Raw genomic sequence first — 24,217 nt, forward strand, 5'->3', positions numbered from 1 at the left:
GAATGAGGGTTCCTTTTTCTCCACAGCCTCTCCAACATTTGCTATTACCCGTCTTGTTGATAATAGCTAATCTAACAGGGGTGAGGTGGTATCTCATTGTAGTTTTGATTTGCATTCTCTAATAACTAATGAAGCTGAGCATCTTTTCATATATCTGTTGGCCATTTGTATCTCTTCCTGGGAGAAGTGTCTGTTCATGTCCTCTTCCCATTTTTTTATTGGATTGTTTGTTGTTGAGTTTTATGAGTTCTTTGTAAATTTTGGATATTAGGCCCTTATCTGAGCTGTTGTTTGAAAATATCATTTCCCATTTAGTTGGCTGTCTGTTTATTTTTATATCAGTTTCTCTTGCTGAGCAAAAACTTTTTATTCTGATGTAGTCCCATTCATTTATCTTTGCCTTCACTTCTCTTGCCATTGGAGTCACGGTCATAAAATGTTCTTTAAAACCCAGGTCCATGATTTTAGTACCTATGTCTTCTTCTATGTACTTTATTGTTTCAGGTCTTATATTTAGGTCTTTGATCCATTTTGAATTAATTTTAGTACACGGGGACAGGCTGTAGTCGAGTTTCATTCTTTTGCATGTGGCTTTCCAGTTTTCCCAACACCATTTGTTGAAGAGGCTTTCTTTTCTCCATTGTGTGTTGTTGGCCCCTTTATCAAAGATTATTTGACCATATATATGTGGTTTAATTTCTGGGCTTTCTATTCTATTCCATTGGTCTGAGTGTCTATTTTTCTGCCAATACCATGCTGTTTTGATTATCGTGGCCCTATAATATAGTTTAAAGTCAGGTATTGTAATGCCCCCAGCTTCATTCTTTTTCCTTAAGATTGTTTTGGCTATTCGGGGTTTTTTATAGTTCCATATAAATCTGATGATTTTTTGTTCCATTTCTTTAAAAAATCTCATAGGGATTTTGATGGGAATTGCATTAAATTTGTATATTGCTTTGGGTAATATGGCCATTTTGATTATATTTATTCTTCCTATCCAAGAACAAGGAATATTTTTCCATCTCATTGTATCTTTTTCGATTTCCCTTAACAATGCTTTGTAATTTTCATTATATAGGTCCTTTACATTCTTTGTTATGTTTATTCCTAGGTATTTTGTTGTTGTTGTTGCAATCGTGAAGGGGATTATTTTTTTGAGTTCGTTTTCTAATATTTCATTGTTGGCATATAGAAAGGCTATGGATTTTTGTATGTTAATTTTGTATCCTGCGACCTTACTGTATTGGTTTATTGTTTCTAATAATCTTTTTGTGGAGTCCTTCGGGTTTTCGATGTATAGGATCATATCATCAGCAAAAAGTGATACCTTTACTTCTTCTTTTCCGATATGGATGCCTTTTATTTCTTTGTCTTGTCTGATTGCTCTGGCCAGAACTTCTAGCACCACGTTAAATAAGAGTGGAGAGAGTGGACAACCCTGTCTTGTTCCTGATTTAAGGTAGAAAGTCCTCAGTTTTATGCCGTTTAATATGAGGTTGGCTGATGGTTTATCATATATGGCCTTTATCATGTTGAGATATTTTCCTTCTATACCCATTTTGTTGAGAGTCTTAAACATAAAATTGTGTTGTATTTTATCAAAAGCCTTTTCTGCATCTATTGATAAGATCATGTGGTTTTTGTTCTTTGTTTTGTTGATATAGTGTATTACGTTAACCGTTTTGCGTATGTTGAACCATCCTTGAGATTCTGGGATGAATCCCACTTGATCATGATGTATTATTTTTTTAATATGTTGTTGTATTCGGTTTGCCAGTATTTTGTTTAGTATTTTAGCATCTGTATTCATTAGAGATATTGGTCTGTAGTTTTCTTTCTTTGTGCCATCCTTGCCAGGTTTTGGTATGAGGGTTATGTTGGCCTCATAAAATGTGTTTGGAAGTATTGCTTCTTCTTCAATTTTTTGGAAGACTTTGAGTAGAATAGGAACCAAGTCTTCTTTGAATGTTTGATAGAATTCACTAGTATAGCCATCTGGGCCTGGACTTTTATTTTGGGGGAGGTTTTTAATAGTTTTTTCTATTTCCTCCCTGCTGATTGGTCTGTTTAAGCTTTCTGCTTCTTCATGACTCAGTCTAGGAAGGTTGTATTGTTCTAGGAATTTATCCATTTCTTCTAGATTGTTGTATTTGGTGGCATATAATTTTTCATAGTATTCTACAATAATTCTTTGTATATCTATGATGTCTGTGGTGATCTCTCCTCTTTCATTTTGGATTTTATTTATTTGAGTCCTGTGCCTTTTTTCCTTGGTGAGTCTTGCCAAGGGTTTGTCAATTTTGTTGATCTTTTCAAAGAACCAGCTCCTTGTTTTATTGATTTTTTCTATAGTTTTTCTGTTCTCTATTTCATTTATTTCTGCTCTGATTTTTATTATCTCCTTTCTTTGCCTGGTTTTGGGTTGTCTTTGTTCTTCTTTTTCTAGTTCCTTAAGGTGTGAAGTTAAGTGGTTTACTTCGGCTCTCTCTTGTTTGTTCATATAGGCCTGAAGTGATATGAACTTTCCTCTTATTACTGCTTTTGCTGCATCCCAGAGATTCTGATATGTCGTATTTTCATTTTCATTTGTCTGTATATATCTTTTGATCTCTGCGCTTATTTCTTCTTTGACCCATTCATTTCTTAGAAGTATGTTGTTTAGTTTCCACATTTTGTGGGTTTTCCCCCTCTTTTTTGCAGTTGAATTCTAGTTTCAAGGCTTTATGATCAGAAAATATGCTTGGGACAATTTCAATTTTTCTAAATTTGCTGATATTGTCTTTGTGGCCCAACATATGGTCAATTCTTGAGAATGTTCCATGTACACTAGAGAAAAATGTATACTCTGTCGCTTTGGGATGAAGTGTCCTGTAGATGTCTATCATATCCAGGTGTTCTAGTATTTCGTTTAAGGCCACTATATCTTTATTGATTCTCTGTTTGGATGACCGATCTAGAGCCGTCAGCGGTGTATTGAGGTCTCCAAGTATGATTGTATTTTTGTTAGTTTTTGTTTTAAGGTCAATAAGTAGCTGTCTTATATATTTTGGTGCTCCTTGGTTTGGTGCATATATATTAAGGATTGTTATGTCTTCTTGATTCAACTTCCCCTTAATCATTATGAAATGACCATTTTTGTCTCTGAGTACTTTTTCTGTCTTGTAGTCAGCATTATTAGATATGAGTATTGTTACACCTGCTTTTTTTTGGGTGTTGTTTGCTTGGAGTATTGTTTTCCAGCCTTTCACTTTGAATTTGTTTTTATCCTTGTTGCTTAGATGTGTTTCTTGTAGGCAGCATATAGTTGGATTTTCTTTTTTAATCCATTCTGCTACTCTGTGTCTTTTTATTGGTAAGTTTAATCCATTTACATTTAGTGTAATTATTGACACTTGTGGGTTCCCTACTGCCATTTTATAAATTGCTTTCTGTTAGTTTTGTATCTAGTTTGATTCTTCTCTTTTGTTTTTCTATCATTTGTTTTTGTTTGTTTGTGTTCCATACTTCTTTCCTCTGTTGCTACCTTTTTTAAGTCAAGTGTTTTTGTGGTGGTTTTTTCAAGGGTTGTTACCATTAAGTAATGAAAAGGGTACCTACTATATTCATTGTAGTACCCTATCTTATAAGTATTTCTGCACTTCATCGTCCTTTGCTACTGTTAATCTCCATCCTCTCCCCCCTTTTTTTCCTTTGTTGTCACAGTTTAAGTTTGGTTTTATTGTGTTCTTGGTGGAGCTGTTACTTGTGGTGTTATTTTCTTTTGTTCTTTGAATCTGGTTGGAAAACCCCCTTTAGTATTTCCTGGAGTGGGGGCTTTCTGTTGATAAATTCTCTCATCTTTTTTGTATCTGTGAATGTTTTTATTTCTCCTTCATACTTGAAGGATAGCTTTGATGGGTATAGTATTCTTGGCTGAAAGTTCCTCTCTTTCAGGGCTTTAAATATTGGGGTCCACTCTCTTCTAGCTTGTAGAGTTTCTGCTGAGAAATCTGATGATAATCTAATAGGCCTTCCTTTATATGTTGTACTCTTCTTTTCCCTGGCTGCCTTGAGAATTTTTTCTTTGTCATTGGTTTATGTCATCTTTATTATGATGTGCCTTGGAGTGGGTTTGTTGGGGTTAAGAAAACTCGGTTTTCTGTTTGCTTCTTGAATTTGAGGCTTTAGTTCTTTCCACAGGCTTGGGAAGTTCTCGTCTATTATTTGTTTGAGTATATTCTCCATTCCATTTTCTTTCTCTTCTCCCTCTGATATACCTATTATTCTTATGTTATTCTTTCTGATGGAGTCAGACAATTCCTGTAGGGCTTTCTCGTTTTTTATTATTTTTGAGTCTCTTTCTTCTTCTCTCTGTTGTGCCTCAAGTTGTTTGTCTTCTATTTCACTAATCCTATCTTCAATCTGGGCTGTTCTGTTAGCTAAGCTTGTTACCTCGTTTTTCAGCTCGTGAATTGAGTTTTTCATTTCTGTTTGATTTGTTTTTATAGTTTCAATTTCCTTGGTAATATATTCTTTGTGTTCATTGAGTTGTTTTCTGATCTCCCTATATTGCCTTTCTGTGTTTTCTTGTATATCTCTGAGTATTTTTAAGATTTCTATTTTAAATTCTCTGTCATTTAGCTCCAAGGCTTCTAATATGTTAAGTCTTTTCTCCATAGATTTTTCCACATCTATTTGTGTTACCTCTCTTTCTTTTGTATCCATAATATTCGATTTCCTCTTTCTTATTGGCATCTGAGGGTGGTCTTGTTGATAGCACTAATTAGTATTAATAAAGAGTAAAAAGTAAAAAAAAAAAAAAAAGGTAAAACACCCCACAAAAAAAAAAACAGTAATAATTTATTATTTCCCCCTTTTTTCTTTCTTCTCTTTCCCTCCCCTCCCCTCCTCAGGGAAATATCGTGCCTATAATGGAGGGCCTGATTTGGGGTGAATAGTTCAAGGGGCAAAAAAAGGGAGTAGGGACCTACTAAACACACAAAAAAAAAAAAAAAGGAAGAAAATCTTAGACAAGCATAAGATGATTTGCTTGTAAGTGATGGTCAACTAAGAGATATAATGAGAGGGATAAGAGGGAACCAGAAAAAAGGACCAAAAAAAGAATAATAAGAAAAAAATAAAAATAATAAGTAAAAATCTGTTGTATTAAGTGTAGCGAAGACTAAATACAATGGAGACCTTGGGTTGGGAGGACCCAAAATGCCACAAAAATAAACAAACAAGAAAAAAACAAAAACAAAAGCAAAAAAGAAAAATAAAGCCAAAAAAAGCCTTGAGTCCCAAATTAACTAATTTGTTCGTGATTGAGGATTAAATGGGAGGAAAGTAAAACGAGAAAAGAAAAAATGAATAGAAAGGAAAAAATAAGAAAAAGAGAAAAACGAAGGAAGAAATAAAAAAGGAAGAGAAAAAAACAAAATAAAGCAAAACAAAAAAAAACAAAAGAGGAGAGAGTGAGAGTTAAGTGTTTTGGAGTATAACCTTAAAGGAGGGTGAGGATGAAGAAGAGAAATAAAATGTAACACTCATGGGTAGTGTAGTTCAAGAAAAGGGAAGCATAAGAAGGGCAGAGAATAGAAGGACCGAGGTGGAGGAAATAAAGGCAATAAGATAGAAGAAACAAACAACAACAAAAAAAAAATTAGTGGAACAAGTTGTAAAGTCTGTGGATTTTTCTTGATTTTGAGAGGTTAACTTCTTCCTTTTTCTTTTCTCTCCCTCTTCCTGGTCGGTGACTCTGTACCCCAGGCTCTGCCCCTGTGTCACACTTAGGTGGGGATTTGCAGTTGATGGGATTCTATGGCAATGTCATATAATTGGCTTTAGTCTTGCTGGTAGTCAAGGCTTGTTGGCGTTTGCAGGGTCCAACGATGAGAGAGTTTGCTTTCCTGGATTCTCTCTCCTAGTCCCCCCTTCCTGAATTAGCAGCCTGGTGATCCAGCTATAAGGCTGCAACTGCTTCTGCCTGGGGAGTAAGAGGCTCAAGGAGCTGGGAAATCCCCACTCTATCCCCACTCAGTGCAAGGCTTTGGGAAAGGCTCTGAACACTGGGCCTCCAGTGTAATCAGGCGGGGGTGGGAGTCAATTGTTGTCAAGGTGACTGTTCAGCGCCTAGCATTCAGTTGGACCTCTCAACCCAGGCTTTCCACACTTTGTAGCCTGTTTTGGCTGGGAAGAAGAGGCACTAGTCTCTGCTTGCGACTAGTGTAGTATAGATCTTATTATCTGCCAAGTCCTTCTTGTTAGCGTTTATCCCTGAATATGGAGGCTCTATCAATCAGAAGTTGCCCCCGCCCCTTTAGCGAGAGGCACTAAAAAATATCACGCCTCTTGTCTTGGGTCGCTGAACTGAGAGAGATCTTATCAATTAGAACCGAGGGTGTGCAGATTTCATGGGTTAAGCTAATTTCAGTGATTGGGTCGCAGCTGTGCTCCCGAAGGTATTTTAGGCTGCCTGCGCGCGCCCCTCCCCCAACGCTTGATTGTTAGCTTGAATGGCTGGGTGAGGTGCCCCGCCCACGGAGAGAATCTCCCAAGTTGAAGACCACCCTGGTGCCTCTCCCGCTCGCCCTGCCGCTGGCGGCTGGATCGCACCAGGCGCAGGATAATGGGGCACCCTGGGTGTGCGGGCCAGTAGGGCGCTCTTGGCGTGTGGAATGCCCAGGGCACGCGCGCGAACGGGGTGCTCCGGGCACCGGTGGCTGGCGACTCTCACTCGCAGTGCGCGGGCCGCTGGGAACGTTAGCAGTGCTCGCTCTGCAACCGGACTGGGCGCGCGCCGGCGGCTGCTCGCTGCTCCCGAGTGTGGGCGGTGCTCGCTCTGCAACCGGACCGGGCGCGCGCCCGCGGCTGCTCGTGGCTCCCAAGTGTGGGCTGACTCACCACAGGCGCACTCCTTCACGGCTTGAATGAACGTCCCTGCGGTAGCTTCCTCCACACCCTCGTCTCTCAGATTCAAGTGATAACAGTCCTTTCGCTTTCAGTTTGTGTGGAACTCCGGAATGCTCCGAGGATAAATTTTTCTGTTTCTAGTGGATAAATTTGTTGTGATTTAGGGGAGATCTGTCGGACGCGTTGCTCACGGCGCCATTTCCATGACGTTACTATAATATTTTCTATTAGCTAAATTTTCATGGAGGAATATAGTACGATTTATTTAGTCACTCCTCTATAATATTTTCACTGATCAGACAAAAAAATTTTAAAGACTCATGCTATAAAAAAAAAGCTGTGACTAAATCTATGCCTGCAACTGTAATTTTCTTCTTCGGATGAATTCCTTGATGAAGACAAAGTAGCTCTGGTGGACAGTGCCCATCTGCCTTCTCCCAGCTGCCTGGCACTCTCTACCTACCAGCTATCCCTTCGAAAGGATGCTGCCCTGCACAGTCTGAGGAAGTGCTGTCTCACGGGATGGCAGCAAAGGGTCCTTGCATCTCTTCCTACCTGCAAACCTGGGACCCTTGTCTTTGACTCCGGCTGTTCACCAGTCCACAAACATTCATAATTTGGAGAGAGTCCCAATATATGTATGCCACCCTATACATGGTTTTATAAGTCAAAGTATCATATATGATCTAAAGAATTTAATTTCATATTTCAATAGTAAATCAAGTAATATCTCCACCCCAACTCAATCGGCGCTATCCATTGGAACATAACCTGTTTGCTTAGCTTTGCTTCACTCAGACTTTATTCACACAAAAAATATGAATGCAACAGAAACCTGGAAAGACCTCGTGCATGGGAGAAAATGACTTACTTCCCATTATTCCAGGAGGAATGTCTGAGGCAAATAGGAAATACAACCCCCCAAAGAAATACACCTTGTTCAACTCTATCAAATATTTGGAGTACATAAAAAAAAATCTCTAAATTTCCATAAAAGTTGTTGTATGTTAGAATTGTCTCTGAGAAATAATAACTTGTAATCTATACCAGAGCTTGGCAAACTATAGCCCATAGGCCAAATCTGGCCCACTGCCTGTTTTTATAAATAAAGTTTTATTGAAACATAGTTATTTCTACCTGAATCTTACCAAAACTTTGGACAGACTTATTTATTCATATTAATTTCAATTCAATTTTCCAGCTAACATTTATTAAGCACCTATAAGGTATCAAGTACATTGCTTGGTACTACGAATAAAGAGATGAGTAAGACATCACTTCCTTTGCTGAGCTCAGGATTTACAGGGAAGCAGAAACAAACACATAATATCACATTTTAATAAATAAATCTTAGTTATGCAATCTGTAATCCCCTTAAAATTATAAAAATTCATCATGACTCCCATGGCCTCTAAGCTAAGCAGTCAAAGGCATTGGAGACTGCTCTCCTGCAGTTACAAGCAGCACCACTTCAGGGAGCCGACATGCCTTGGCGGCATCTGGGAACTCCACTACTATCTACCTGCCTCCGGATTTCTGTGATGTTTGTTACTATGGAACAGTTATTTTACAGTAATATGCCCTTGCGTAAGTTTTCTCTTGCTGTGTAACAAACACCACCAAAAATTAAGTGGCTTAAAACATCTCTCCATCAGTTCACAGGGTTTGTAGGTCAGAAGTCCAGCACAGCATGGCCGGGGTCTCTGTTCAGGGTATTGCAAGGATTAAGTCAGAATGTCAGCCAGAGTGAGGATTTGTCTGGAGGCTCTATAGAAATACCTGCTTCTAAGCTTATTCTTGTTATTGGCAAAATCTAGCTTCTGTGGTCTTTGGACTGAGGTCCTTGCTTCCTTTGCTGGCTATCTGTGGGGACCGCTTTCAGCCACTTTCCCTGTGGTCAACACTGGAGAATTTCTCATGCAGAAAATCCCCCTCATATTTCAGTCTCTGACTTCCCTCTTTATGACCTAAGGATCCACATTTAAAGAGCTCCTGGCCGGTTGGCTCAGCGGTAGAGCATCGGCCTGGCGTGTGGGGGACCCGGGTTCAATTCCCGGCCAGGGCACATAGGAGAAGCGCCCATTTGCTTCTCCCCCCCTCCCCCCCTCCTTCCTCTCTGTCTCTCTCTTCCCCTCCCGCAGCCGAGGCTCCATTGGAACTAAGATGGCCCGGGCGCTGGGGATGGCTCCTTGGCCTCTGCCCCAGGCGCTGGAGTGGCTCTGGTCGCGACAGAGCTACGCCCCGGAGGGGCAGAGCATCGCCCCCTGGTGGGCAGAGTGTCGCCTGCCCCTGGTGGGCGTGCCGGGTGGATCCCGGTCCGGCGCATGCGGGAGTCTGTCTGACTGTCTCTCCCCGTTTCCAGCTTCAGAAAAATAAAAAATAAAAATAAAAAAATAAAAAATAAATAAAGAGCTCCTGTGATTAGGTCAAACCAAAAGAGATGATCTCCCTGTCTTAAAGTCAGTGGTGCCACAGGGGATAATCTAATCATGGGTATTAACCTTTCTTAAAGTCAGCTGTGCCACAGGGCATAATCTAAACACAGTTTTTAAATACATCATTGTCACAGTCCTGGGCATTATTCAGGGAATATATACAAGGGAGGTGGAAAATCTTGGGGCCATCTTAGAATTCTACCTACCATAGCATTTTTGTTAGAATTGTAAATTACTTCCATAAACTATAATTATGTTATCCAGGGACTGATTATATGTTGGTGCTATTGCTATTTCTCAAAATTCAGCAATCTAAAAAGGAGGTGTGATAAAATGCTGTGACATAGGCTCCCTATATTCTGTGTCATTAATTTAGAGTTTGGCTTCTGTGAAAATAGTCTTTTTAAAGCAATTACATCTTTTCTTTGCAAAGGGTATGGTATAATCAGGGAAGTACAAAAGAGGGAAATGGCGGTGAGAGTGCAGCATCAGAACAGGGCGAAGATGCTCCTCAGCCACAATAACTGTGGGTTAGATGCCCCAATAACACAGTACCCATAATTTACACTATGCTTATGGGAAACTTAGACATATTATTAGTGTTGAATTATGGACTTCTCTGCACAATATAATATGATAAATGCTAATACAGATATGGGACAACTCTTCACAGGGAAGTAGAATCCATAGCCAAACACAGAATAAGTAAAAAAGACAATTTCCCTTCACACATATATAAGGTTGATTTAAATCAAACAGGCTGGGGAGCGTGAGGGAAGAAAAATGGAATCATCTCCAGACTGAAATATGTAAAGGCCAAACCACCTCTAATCTCATGTCACAAAATAATTGCTAGCAGATGAGACGGACAGGTATGTCAAGATGCCTGTACCCATTAGGGTAGCAGCCATGGTCAGGGCATGCTGGCCACTTTCATTTTAAATCTTTAAAAGATTTTCAGATAATTATCAACAAAACATTTTTTAAAAATCCGCCATGCTGAAATTGAGTCCAGAATCAGAGACCTTAACCCAGAATCAAACATTTGTTTAAAAGAGAATTTGCTCCCCTGGCTCAGAATCAGCTCAGTCACCAAATAAAATTCAATTCTCAGAATGATGTAGGCCTGAACTACATTCTGAAAGAACACAGGTAATCACATCGCCGCTTGCAGGTCACAAGGGACCGGAAGAGAATATTTAGAATAACGAAGTCAAAATGACTCGCAGACCTCAATTATGAAATATATTTAATTACTAGAAGATGTAGAGAATACAAACACTTCTAACTGTGAAATTTATTTCCTAAATGGGGCAAAGGAGTGTGGTCCATCCATGTGAAGTTATTTCTAATACAGTCAAACCTGTGCAAATGCTATTCTTACTGCTTTGACTGGACAACACGTTCTAGTCTCTGAGACCTTGGGATAGTCATCAATAGTATCAGAAGTCCTTGATCATCCCACTCTCCATAATCGGTGTGATGCCCTTCTTATGTGTACCATGAATCTGCTGGCATAGCACACATCATATGCTGCCCTGTAATTGCCTGTTTAGTGGGTTTTCCATGAGTATGAGCTCCCAGAGGGTAAAAACTATACCCTCTTCAAAAGTCTGTGTCTCCCTTCGCACCTGAGGAGCAACCAGAGCATCACAGATGCTTACTATGTATTGTTGGATGACTGGGTGGGAGGAAGGGAGGAAGGGAAGGCACGCCGCCCAGAATAGGGCAATACTGCTCAGGGCCTCAGACGACAAAAGGGCATAGAATGAAGAAAAAGGAAAAGTGTAATCGGAGCCCTGGTCCGTCACTAATTAGCTTTGTGACTTTAAACAAGCCATTTCATCTCTTGGGACCTGTGTCCTGAATGGAAAAAGGAAAAGGTTGGACTAAAGAGTTTATTATGTCTCTGCCAGGTATGCTGTTCTCTCATATCTCTCTGTCTTTAGGACTGCTCATGCTTCCTCAGCATACCCATTTTAATATGTCTTTTCAAGTCAAATAATACTGGGTTGTATTCAGTAGAGCCAAAGGGTTGAAAGGGGTAGCTAGCTGAGGTCAGGGCCTGAAAATGCTGAACAAATGCATGAACAAACAGGCATCCCTAAATCTTTTTAACTGCTCTATCAGAAGATAAACTTTTTAGCTTTGATTCTTTGGATAATAAAATTTCATTTAACCAACATCATCTTAAAAAGAAGAAAAACTTCAAATATCTTTGAAGAAAAGCAATATGCATGGCAAAGGAGGATGATGAATTCACTGCTTCACAAAGAAGCTTACCTTTACCAAGGAAGACACAACCTCTACTCAAGAGACACAAAGTGACCTTCAAAATATCGTTTCACTGGGGCAAAACAAACTTCTATTTATTTATTTATTTATTTATTTATTTATTTATTTATTTTCCAAGTGAAAGGAGGGGAGATAGTGAAACATTTTCATGTATACCATTACCAGGATATACCCAGCAAACCCCACTTGTGGCCGATGTTCCAATCAACTGAGCTATTTTTAGTGCCTGAGGCTGACTCTCAGACCAACAGAACTACCCTCTGTGCCTGGCACCACGTTTGAACTGATCAAACCACTGGCTGTGGAAGGGAAAGAGAGAGAAAAGAAATAGAGGGAGGGGAAGAGAAGCAGATAGTTGCTTCTCCTGTGAGTTCTGACTAGAAATCAAACCCGGAATGTCCATACACCAAGCCAATGAGCTATCCACTGAGCAAAACCAGCCAGGTTTCAAAATGGACTTCTGACCAATAGGATCAATGGGTAAAATCACCAAGCTGTCTTTTCCCTAGGCTACTACTAACACTGGGTAAATAATTCCAGCCACAAGTGATTATTTCAGGTTTGGTGATTTTCCTGTGGAATTTCATTAGCACTAGAACCTTTGGCATCAATTTCATGTCATGTAAAGGCAGATATACTAAATGATGTCAGAGCAAGACCCATCTGCTTGGACTGATGACATACTTCTACCTAAAATATGTATAAAAATCTTATTAAATAATTTAATAAGGTAGTTTTTTCTTATATTTTCTAGACTGGAGGCAATATTCAAAAGAAAATTGAAAAATCACAAACTCTAATCTAGACAATACTTTCTTAGTTGCAAATATTTAAGCAACATATTAGTTAAATCTACATTCAGCCTATGTTGTACAAACAAAGTTACCATTTCCAAAGTGACTAAAGTAAATAAAAATATATATCAAATGTAATAAAGGAATCAGATTTTCATCCCAAAAGACTACTAAGATAAAGTGCCTTTTTTTAAATCAGGAAAATATTTAGTTTTAAAGGTTACTTTTCCAAATGACTAGAATGCTAGCATTTAGCCAAAGAAATGTAAAACTGGGTGATAGCACCTGGATGACCCCTTTCTTTTCTGTCTCAGAGAGATGCTTTATTTATATGTTCCCTATGCTCCAGCTGACCAGCATCCCCTCCAAATTAATTGGTATGATTAGCATTATAAGATCAATTTTAATAACTTTAATAATTTTAATAGTTCAAGGGTACATATACATATACATGTATGTTATATATACCCTTGGTATTTACAGGTATGGATTATTATATGTGAAAATTATAAAATAGAAAGTAATATTTCAAACATCATACACACTCTGTAAACTGTCTATAATTATGCCACAGAGAAAGTGTAGCTAAAAATGTTAATCCTATCAGCTGAAATAACATCCAGAGAGGACAGAAACATCTCTCTCCTCTGGATATAATCCAGAGTAATAAATTATTTTAAGAAATATTATCTAAAGGCAGGGAGCAGAAAGAGCCAAGATGAATAGGGCAGTCTGCACATGGGAGAAAGGGACCCATAGACAAGGGTTTAATCTGGATAATTATTTGCTTGGGGGAGAAGGTGTGTCTCTTGTACATTGTAGGATATTTAGCAGCATCCCTGGAGTCTACCCACCAGATGCCTGTAGCAATCCCCCAGCTATAACAATTAAAACTATCTTTAGACATTGTCAAATGTTCCTGGAAATGAGGTGGTGGCTTGTAAAATGTCCCCTGGTTGAGAACCACTGTCTACAACACATGGCCACCCTGGTTGTGCTCCAACCCATAGATGTCATCCTGGTCCCTGCCTTCAGATGCAAACGGAGCTTGCCTACTCCAATATCAGATGTCAGGTGACCAGCTCGCTGCAAAGTGGAGCAGCTTCCCAGATGAGATGAGGAGTCTTCTGGATCACAAGTTCTTAGGCAACTAGTCCAGGAAAGCAACTTAGATTTCTCAAATCATCTTCTGAGGTCTCAGTCCTTTAAGCCAGCAATCAAACTGAAACAACTATCACAGCAAAAATAGCACAATCCTTTGAAAATGCAGCAAAACAACCTAAAGGTTTAGACTACTCCAGGCAGAATCTCATGGGGGAAAATTAAACAGAAATTGAAGGTCACCATGATCGTTATTTTTTCTAAATATGGCTTAGTATATATTTTTAAAATTCAGACCCAATGTTGTATTTTATTAATTTCATTGCTTTCCGATGGGGGGGGGGGGGGTCACATTATTTAGTAAAGGCATCTCTGCTTATTTGGTATTAAAAATAGGCAGTCCTTATACAACCTCAGGTATGTTGCTTAAATTATAGTTTAGTTAATCCCTAAAGGTTAATGATCCCACTTGTCTCCTGAAGAAGGCAAGATCATGAAAAAGAAAAACATCAGAACAGTGTGGTGGGTAAGAAAAGCTCCACCTAGAGTCATCTGTGCCCTGTGACTCTGTTCAAGTTCCTCTCCAAATCACAGCCTTCCATTTTAAAAACAGAAATTGTAATAGTACTTATGTGCCATTAGGTTTAAAGACTCATAACCTAAGGATGCAAAGCCCTTAGCACAGTGTCTGGCATATAGTAAGGACTCAATCAATAGTAGACAATTCTTGTTTTTTGTTTTGTTTTGTTTTGTTTTTTTGTTTTGTTTTGTTTTGTTTTTTAATGGTGGGATCTTTTTTTTTTTAAGATTTTATTTATTTATTATAGAGAAGGGGGGGAGGAGCAGGAAGCATCAACTCCCATATGTGCCTTGACCAGGCAAGCCCAGGGTTTTGAACTGGCAACCTCAGTATTTCCAGGTTGACGCTTTATCCACTGTGCCACCACAGGTCAGGCACAATCCTTGTGTTATAAAAATTATCACCTGCATGCTCATAATTGGAAATGACCATGGATGATCAGCAATTTCATTGTATTACTCTTATAAGTTAGAACTGGCAGAGGAAGCATGTTCTTTGTGGAACAAGACAGTATTCTCAATAAATGCTATATTTTCTTTTTATTAAAAAGGAAAATGAAGGAAGAGTGGCCAAGCTCTCTTACTCAAGGCTCCAGCCCTTTTTACCTTTCAGAGTAATGGCCCCGAGGCTGGAGGTGTTAGATGAGGGTAGAGCAAAAGCCATCGCCTCATCTGTGTTTTAGTATTCACTGGGTGCTTCCCTCTTGCAGCCTGCACAGAACATGCTGTCATGGGAACAAGTGGACTAGACATTTCACTGGGGCAAATGACTCTTTTCCTAGCTAACAAGATTCTTGGGCCAAGAATGGATCTCAAAGTGATTTCCCTTCTCCCAAGTTCTCATTCATTCAGAATTTGAGGATATAATTTATTCATCCAGTGCATACTGATTGAGGACCATCACCTGCCAATAATTTTGCAAGGAGCTGGAGGTATCTTGATGATCACAGTTGGGGCACTCAAGGAACTTGCCCTGGGAGGGAAGCCAACATTTGCTAAGAGATGCATAATTTCAAACTGAGCCAGGAAGTGGTTCTCAGGGAGTGTAAAATCTCTCTCAGGCCCTGGCCGGTTGGCTCAGCGGTAGAGCGTCGGCCTAGCGTGCGGAGGACCCGGGTTCGATTCCCGGCCAGGGCACACAGGAGAAGCGCCCATTTGCTTCTCCACCCCTCCGCCACACTTTCCTCTCTGTCTCTCTCTTCCCCTCCTGCAGCCAAGGCTCCATTGGAGCAAAAGATGGCCCGGGCGCTGGGGATGGCTCTGTGGCCTCTGCCTCAGGCGCTAGAGTGGCTCTGGTTGCAACATGGCGACGCCCAGGATGGGCAGAGCATCGCCCCCTGGTGGGCAGAGCATCGCTCCATGGTGGGCGTGCCGGGTGGATCTCGGTCGGGCGCATGCGGGAGTCTGTCTGACTGTCTCTCCCTGTTTCCAGCTTCAGAAAAAAAAAATGAAAAAAAAAAATCTCTCTCAGCCTGCAGCGTCAGCACAGACGTTCCTGAGGAAGTGACACAAGGACTGAATGGAAAGCACAGGTGTAAAGCTTGGAACCACATTTCTCAGATTCCTTGCAGAAAGGGGATGGTTAGATCCTGCCAGGAGAGGCATTTGGGTGAAATTTGGAGCTCTGTCTCAGGACTTTGAATCATGACCAAAAGCCTGATGTAAGGACAGAGAGAAGAGAGTAAAATGGCAGCCACCAGCAAATAAGACACCTGGCCTGACACTCCTGGTTGTAAGATCATGGATGGTCTGCCTTCTATTGGTCTCCTAGAGCTCTCCTGGGATTCTTAATCACCCCCCTCCCCTGCCTCGTCTGCTCCTACCAGCCAGATACCGGGGGTCTGAATATTCTTGTAATAAATTCCCTTTTGCTTAAGGTAGCCAAAATTAGCTTCTGCTGTTTGCATCCACCAAGCTGTTTGCTTCTGGTTACATGCCACGTTGCTTTCTGCTGCACTTACATTGGGGATCATGCACGTCTGTCTCCCAACCTGACTGTCAGCTTCTTGAGGACTGGAGAACATCTCATTTCTCTTTGAACCTCCAGGATCCAGAAAAGGGACTGACTGACACATAGGATACACTCAGTAAATGCAAACTGAATATGCTTTTGCACATGTTTAAAAAATTAGGAGGTTTGCTAATAATAAATACAAATGTTCAGCTGTATGTTTAAAAACACTGAGAGAGTTCGATTGCATAAAAAGTCCTCCATAGCTTATGTCGACTTTACACTAACGCAGAAATCTCTATGTTCTGTAGTCATCTTCTCAGATGTTATATTTTTTATTAAATTTATGGAGAAACCCACTATGATAATAACTATATTCTTGTAGCTTCCTTACCTCTGAACTTAACGTTATTCCAAAATTTCACCAACACATTTCCCAAAAGGTAGAATAAAGCTGTTGAAGTGGTCGGGCCCAAAACATCACTCCCAATATCCAACCCCACGCCCTGTCCTTTCAACCCTCGGGACAATCCATGAAGCCCAGCAGGGAGCAAGTGAGTGAACTTGGCCTCCAGAGAAATCACCATCTGTTTTCCTACCCCTAATAAATAAAGTGCCTCTGCTCCATAAATTCACAGTGCTGTGGAAGTGTGACCCAGAATGAAAATGGAGATAGAATTTTTGTCCAGTTTAATGGCTTTAACAAAATATCTCGGGTAGTAAGTTTATGCTGCAAGAATCTGTGGGCTGCGTGACAGGATTTTATCTGGTTCAAGTAGTACTACCATGTCCTAAGACCTTGGGTATTATGCACTTTCCAAATGTACAGTGTTGTCAGGTTTTATGACATTTCCTACAAAAATGACTCCTTAGTCAGGTAGCACTTCATCAAGTGCAGTTTGAATTCAGGTCTCAGAACAGAGCGCCATAGCTGCAGCGTGGAAACTGCGCTGCTTGCTCTTCTGACTTCAGGATTGTGGCCACACAAAAATTCCACTAAACAACGTTCATCCACACACCTTTCTGTCCCCTACTAAAATAATTCCATATCTTGGATTATGGAGAAGAGCCAAAAATATGGTGGTAGGACCAAAAATCTCTTTTGATGACTTCTGCTTTCTGACAAAAGCTTAATCAGAGATATTCTGACACTTGGGCGGGGGGTTCTCTGTTTATTCAATTTTACCTCCTTCTACAAGTAAAAAAATGGTTAGAGTAACAGGTCCATGCCTGCTGTCCAGACATGTAGCCTATCCACGTGGCTATTGGAGTACGCAGGGCTGCTGAGACCCAGGGCTCCGAAGGCAAGGCTGACAGGTACAAGCAGCAAGTCTAGCCTCGCCAGGCGACACATGGCTACGAAAGGGGCATACCCAGTTCTACTGGCATCCAAACACTGTGCTGGCTGCCAAAGAGTCCATGAGAAAGAAATATTAAGTAGTGTTCCATCTCTGACATTGACATGAGTTCATTATTCGTCCATGCCAACGCACCATAATCCAAAACTGACGCTGTTCCAATCCAGGCCTGCCCTAAAACAGTCCGTTATGCCGAGTTTGGTCAAACTTTAAGGAGCATGCAGTCCCAAAGACAATATTTCATTGGCCAAGTAGATTCTGAATCATTTCCACATTTTGAGTTGGTTCTGAACTGTGTACCTCACTTCAGGGACTGTTTCTCTTTCACATTGAAGGTGTGAGAGAATTTCTGCCCCTTCATTACGTTGCCAGTAGTTTCAGTTCCTGCCCAGATGTATTGGTAAACACTCAGTGAAAAAAACCTGAAACAGAACAACCTCCCCAAATATACACGATATATTTCCAAATTCATTATCTATGTGGTTTAAATAACTGGAATTGTGATCACGTTGTCCAAAAAGCCATGGTACATAACCAACTTTGTTCTAGAAATTTCAAACTGGTTCCCAAACCTTTGAGTTGGCCTGAGAAGAAAAGTTTAACATTTTACAGAATATGTACACCAGCAAAAGTGGTCATTTGTCACTAAGCATGGAAAGTACCTCCCCAAAATCTTTACTGAGAGTATTTTTGCTGCTTATTTCTCAAGAATAAGAGTGGTCAGCTTCACCTCCTGGTAAAACAAACAACTGTGGTGTTGTTCCTCGACTCACTCCCACACGAGGTGATATGATCCTAAAACTAGAGGTCCAAAGGAAATGAGGCTTATTCTCCCAATTTGCAATAACCGTCTTATATAATTTTCCCAAAGACCAAAACACTTGTATCTAGATCATGTGTCCTTGGGCAAGCCTACTATAAACCTCAGTATCCCTCAGTTACTTGGGATTAATAGTTGTACCTACCTGTTTCACAGGATCACGGTCAAGAGTAGGCAAACAGTGCCTGCGATGAGCACAGCAGAGTACCTAGCATACAGTGTTCAACATACAGAAGTCCAAAAAAATGCCAGTTTTTGTCATAATTCTCTGCTTGGCATTTAACTGAAAAGATTTCTTTTGACTCCTCAGTATATGTTCCCAGAACTTCCACTTCACTGTTTCTGTTAGCTACACCCACCCTAGACTGCCCTTTGATTCAAGGGCCCTTGGTGATTCCTTCCCAGCTCCATTCCAGTTGTCTGTATCAATTAGCTGGAACTTCAAACGGGGGATCCAATGACCAGGATCTTGTGTGCAAAGATCTTGCCAAAAATGAATTAATAATATGATCTATCTGACCATGCACATCCTGAGAGTGAGTATGAAAGCCACTGGGGGCGAAGACAGCTTCTTGGGTGAGCGACTTGAGTAGCTGCACAGTGCCCCTCACTCAGAAGGGCCCTGTGCATGGTTTAATGCTCTGCTACGATCCCATCCTGAAAATCACAACAAAGTTTGAAAGAGGGGGCCCCACATTTTCTTTTTGTCCTGGGCCCTACAAATGATGTAGCTGGTTGTGACTGGAGAGTTTTGAATAGAGTCAGTGTGAATGGTTTTATGTTAAAAGGACTGCCCTAGCTTCTGTTTTAAGAATACGAGGTAGGAAAGTAAAGACAGAAGCAGAACAAACAGCTAGGATGCTGTCCATTTAACAAGGGGAGAGATGATGGTGGCAAGTGACAACAAAAGAAGAGGCAGCTGCAGCGCGGGTCACCATCTATCTATGGCAGTGCCCCTGCCAGTGGCTCCTGCTACCCACTGCTGGCCCCATCCAGTTTCCATGCTGGCTGCCTGTTAGTCTGAGAACCCAATGCTTTACAATACATTTTCTTAAAAGAGCAGGTATTTGTTTCTCTTCTTGCCTACCCTTTTCCTAACAGAAGGCAGAGGACACTAGAGTCCCACCAAAACTGTATATACTAGCAAATGGGAATTCTCCAAAAGAAAACCAAGTATGTCACAAAACTTGTATCCCCTACAATGGAGAAAATAGCTGTTGAACGAAGGAAGGAAAAAAGGGTCCTAATAGGTCAAACATCTGTGTTAGGTCACTGTAGTCAGCATATACTCTCCACTGACTCCATTGAAGTAACGATATACATCCCCCCACAATCTGTATAGGTTTGGTAGGATAAACTCTACTAAAGTTTTCATAAGTTCAAAATGCATCTAAAATATCTTTAAGACCCACAAAATACTTTGTCTAACTCTACATATTAAAAAGGGAAAGATGAACTTTTTAGACTTATTATTTTAGACTTATATTTGTAAAACTATTTCTGTTTAATGATAACAAAAAAATATCATTGCCATTTAGTTTGCAGGTAATCAAAAGGAAAATTCAACAGGTCACACTAAAAATGACATGATACAACCATGAATAATTTCAAAACCAGCAAGTGAAAAGTTTATACTTCCTAACCTGAAATTCTTTAAAAATAATTTCTTCTTTTCAACATGCTCAAAAATTTCTCTGAAGTGCCAAGCATGGATGATACCAATTCCCAGCCAGCTACACACCTTTTTCTGAAGAACATTGATTTTTCTCTCCTTCACTTCTAACATGTCCTTCATGTCGCGAATCTCTCCAGCCAGCGTCCCCTTCTCTTCCGTGAGGTCCTGCAGCTGTTTTGTCTTTTTATTGAGAAAAGATTCTTTCTCTTCCAGTCGTAATCTCAGTGCATCTACCTGAAACCAGGAAGAAGAAAGAAGGGAGTGTTTGTCCCAAGGTCATCAGTTACCAGCGTGAAGGCCTGAGACGAGGGGCAGCCGCAGGCCTTCTGAGCATAGCATGACCAAACCACTGCCCACAGGGACCTGGACACCATGCACATAAACAGCCTGCATCAACCTTAAAGTCCTGTTGTGTGTGTATCTGAACAGCAATACTTTTTTGTTTTGTTTTCTTAGAAAATTAAATTTAACAGGGTGACATTGATCAACAAGACTATATAGGTTTCAGGTAAACATTTCTATAGCATTTGAACAGTTGATTATGTTGTATACCCATCATCCAAACCCAAATCATTATCTGTCACCTTATATTTGTCCCTCTTTACACCCTTCCTCCACACCCTCTCCTGACATTCCCCTCCCCCTGGTAACCACTGCACTCTTATCTGTGCCCATGAGTCTCAGTTTTGTGTCCCACCTATGTGTGAAATCATACAGTGATACAGTTTGAAATATAGGCTTTACTTTAATGAAAGAAGATGTTATGAAATAGTAGTGTGTCTCCACGTGGTGAAACCATAACTTGGAAACAAACAGTGCCCTCCTCCTCCGCGGTAGAGTGGCGCGTCAGGGAGGGCCAGTGCCACTCACTTGGCTGCACCCCCCAGGAATAGGGAGAACAGGCCCGCACAGGCTCCTGGGAGAGGAGACGAGCATGTGCCGGAACATGCCTCACTGAGGACAACGCTGTTGTCAAGAGGAAACAAATGCTGCTAGAGGAAGGAAAGGTAGAAATGATACCCATTCCCTGCTTTATGAATAAGAAAGGAAAAAAGACAATGCATGTAATAAAAATCCTATTTCTACCTTACGTCAAAAAGTAGATTAAGGCCCTGGCCGGTTGGCTCAGCGGTAGAGCGTCGGCCTGGCATGCGGGGGACTCGGGTTTGATTCCCAGCCAGGGCACATAGGAGAAGCGCCCATTTGCTTCTCCACCCCCACCCTCTCCTTACTCTCTGTCTCTCTCTTTCCCTCCCGCAGCCAGCCGAGGCTCCATTGGAGCAAAGATAACCCGGGCGCTGGGGATGGTTCCTTGGCCTCTGCCCCAGGCGCTAGAGTGGCTCTGGTTGCGGCAGAGCGACGCCCGCCGGAGGGGCAGAGCATCGCCCCCTGGTGGGCGTGCCGGGTGGATCCCGGTCGGGCGCATGCGGGAGTCTGTCTGACTGTCTCTCCCCGTTTCCAGCTTCAGAAAAATACAAAAATACAAAAAAAAAAAAAAGTAGATTAATACAATTCCTGCTTTCCAAGTTTTAGTTGTAAAATGAGGAAATGTAAGCTCTATTTTTTTTTCAGAAGACCACATTTAAAAATAATTACACAGGTGATGTAGGCTGTTGGGGTGATGGAAAACTTTAATCCTCACCTTCCATTTAGGAATTGATAGATAGTAGTTACTTCCACAATCAGGTAGTGGGGCAACCATATAATTTAGAGATATCAAAACAACCAGGCAAAAGGGTTAAAACAGTTTGTCTCAGGGAAAAAGAAATGGGAGGAGGGGACTGCTGTATCTCATAGGAGAACAAGTAAAATCTGGATGGAAAGGGGGAAAAAAAGACAGAAGTTTAAAAAAAAGGATGCAGGAAAGTCATAATAAGCCACAATAAATAGATGTGTAAATAGTTTGAGGACAGAGAGTCATAAGGCTTAACTTAGAACAATGAAAAGAGAACATTAGGTTTTAGGCTGGGCAGAGGCGGATTAAGGTCAGTTGAGGCCTCAGGCAGAAAAAAAATATTGGGCCCCTTAAAAAAAAGAGAGGGACAGGGAGAATAAAAATACATGTTAACCATATGTTTTAATAAATAAAAAATATTATGTACTATTAATGTTAAAACTGTACATATGAAATCAAACTTGCTGTCATTAGAAAAAAGTGTCAAGTTGGGGTTTTGCGGGGCCCAGGACATGCGCCTGGTGTGCCCGCCCTTAAATCCGCCTCTGAGGCTGGGCTCTGCTTCTCTCCAGCTGTGAGGATCAGGACAGACAACTCACTCCCCCCACTCAGCCTTTCAAGCTCAGTTTCTTTATTCTTAAACCAAAGAGGTTGGAAGGGCATGCCTGATATGTTATGATTGTAAAAGACAGGAACTGGTCTTAGGGAGAGTAAAAGATGGTGATACTAAAGATAAAACTGTTCTGGGGTAGAGTCTCCTGTTCATACCCCTTTCCAAGAAAGGTGTGTCAAAACAGTGTTTCTAAAGGTCAAAGGTGATGAGGAGATGGGTGGGGGCGTTTTCCCGGTTTCTGTCCCTAAGAGGAGAATGAAGCTCAGAGGTCCCAGCAAGGGAGGGGTGACAACAAGTGCTTGAAGCCCAGGTGGCAGGATGACCTGACTCCTGTGGGGGAGGACAGCATCCTGTGACTGCTAAGGGAAGAACTGCGGACTCTTCAACCTCTGACACCCATGCCTCTTCTCACACAGAGCTCAGTGCTGGGACAGGGCAGGGGTGCTCGTGCTCTGCACAGTCTTCCCTTTACCAAATGAAAACTGACTCCAGCTACACTAAGGAGTCAACATACTGACTCTCAAGGGGCCTATCTTTATCTTTACTGACCAACCTGGAATAACATCAATACTTGTCTTTGGGTTTTCATTGTATCTGGTAAAAAGAGATATGTGTATGATTTTTATTTTATGCCAAAAGAATGGTACCTGGTGGGTTCCTTGTAAAGAGGCAGGACGTGCTGAGCACTCCAGGTTATATTAGCACTTATAAGGGATGACAGACACTCAACTGTGGAGACCTGCACACGGGCTGGCCAGGACTCAGTGTGAATCTGAGAAGAAGCTTCGGTTCCATCAGCCCTGCATTTTAGCTAAAAAGATGGATGGCCTCTATCTGGACTCTATATTGAGGAAATACTCAATATCCAAAACTGTGATATAAATAAATTACAATACGGGAGGTAGTGAGTGGTGCTGAAGAGAGTTTAGGAAAAAAAAAAAGGCTCTGTATTGATGAATAATACACTTTAACATCCGCAGCGCCTTCTCACCATGCATGATCCATCAGGGCCCAGCTGCATCCTTCTGAGCCCAGAAGAGATAAAAAGCCGCCCTCATTGTAAGACTGTTTCTCTAGGAATAAAACAGAGAGCAAGGATGGTTGTGATCAACACACTACCCGTAACACCCAGACTGTGTATGGCAGAAGAGATGCTGTGCCCACTGAAGACTTTTGGTGGGAGTTTATTTTCGAGGCAACCAAAAGCATGTTCTCAGCTTCAAAAGGATTTGAATCGTGCCCTTCAATCACCTTCACTCTATCTTTACAGCTTTGCACAGTCTCCTACAATCAAGAAACAAAGCTTAAGCCCCCTCCCCTTGTTTTAAAGACAAAACTTTGACCTGAACTGCATCCAATTCTCAACCAACATTAGCCCAGTTTGCAGTAAGCAAGGATGACATCATTTCTAAAGTCAAATTTTAACTTCCAGATGGTGCAAAACCACAAGCAGGCGCCCAGGCCTTCTGATGCACAGAAGTTTAAATACAGGAAGATCAGGCAAGAAAAAATATAGACTATTAAAAATTACAACATGTAGTTTCAAACTGGGCATCAGTTAGTAGGATTAAAATTCCCCTCACTAATATTTGGACTTCACTCAATCATGTACATAGTTTAAAAAGAATCAGAAAAGCCTTGAAGTTTAGATTATATTCCAACATCAGGTAGAGACATAAACGTTAAAATGTTTGAGAATATGAAATACTTTTCTTTGCCTTTTCACTCAACACCAAATAATTTTAAGGGTCCTTGACTCTCTCTCTCTTAAACTTTGGCAGTTGACTCAATAATAAAACTTGGCAAAGCAAAAAGCACCATCATTTCCCAGAAAAAAAAAAAGAAAATTAGAACTATATGATACAGTCAGTGCCTAAAGACCATCGGTTGAGTTTCCAATTTCTACATATGACTCAACTGCATGGGAACTAGTCACCTAATGTTAAAACTAGGACAATCTTTTCATTTTAGAAGAATTACTCATTTCCTTCTGATCCAGTTATACATATGTTTGTGTGCACGCGCGTGTG

General features: G+C 40.9%; 1 protein-coding gene across 3 annotated transcripts in view; it reads right to left on the reverse strand.

Moving 5' to 3' along the window:
- The window catches only part of ERC2 (ELKS/RAB6-interacting/CAST family member 2), a 1,144,388-nt gene that overhangs the window by 592,874 nt on the left and 527,297 nt on the right, over positions 1–24,217 (reverse strand). For all 3 annotated transcript variants that reach the window (XM_066245244.1, XM_066245243.1, XM_066245245.1), the window contains one exon: positions 19,966–20,133. In XM_066245244.1, coding sequence (XP_066101341.1) covers positions 19,966–20,133 — 168 coding nt within the window. The remainder of the gene's footprint in view (positions 1–19,965; positions 20,134–24,217) is intronic.

This window comes from Saccopteryx bilineata, chromosome 10 (genome assembly GCF_036850765.1).
Source record: "Saccopteryx bilineata isolate mSacBil1 chromosome 10, mSacBil1_pri_phased_curated, whole genome shotgun sequence".
NCBI classification, from domain to species: domain Eukaryota; kingdom Metazoa; phylum Chordata; class Mammalia; order Chiroptera; family Emballonuridae; genus Saccopteryx; species Saccopteryx bilineata.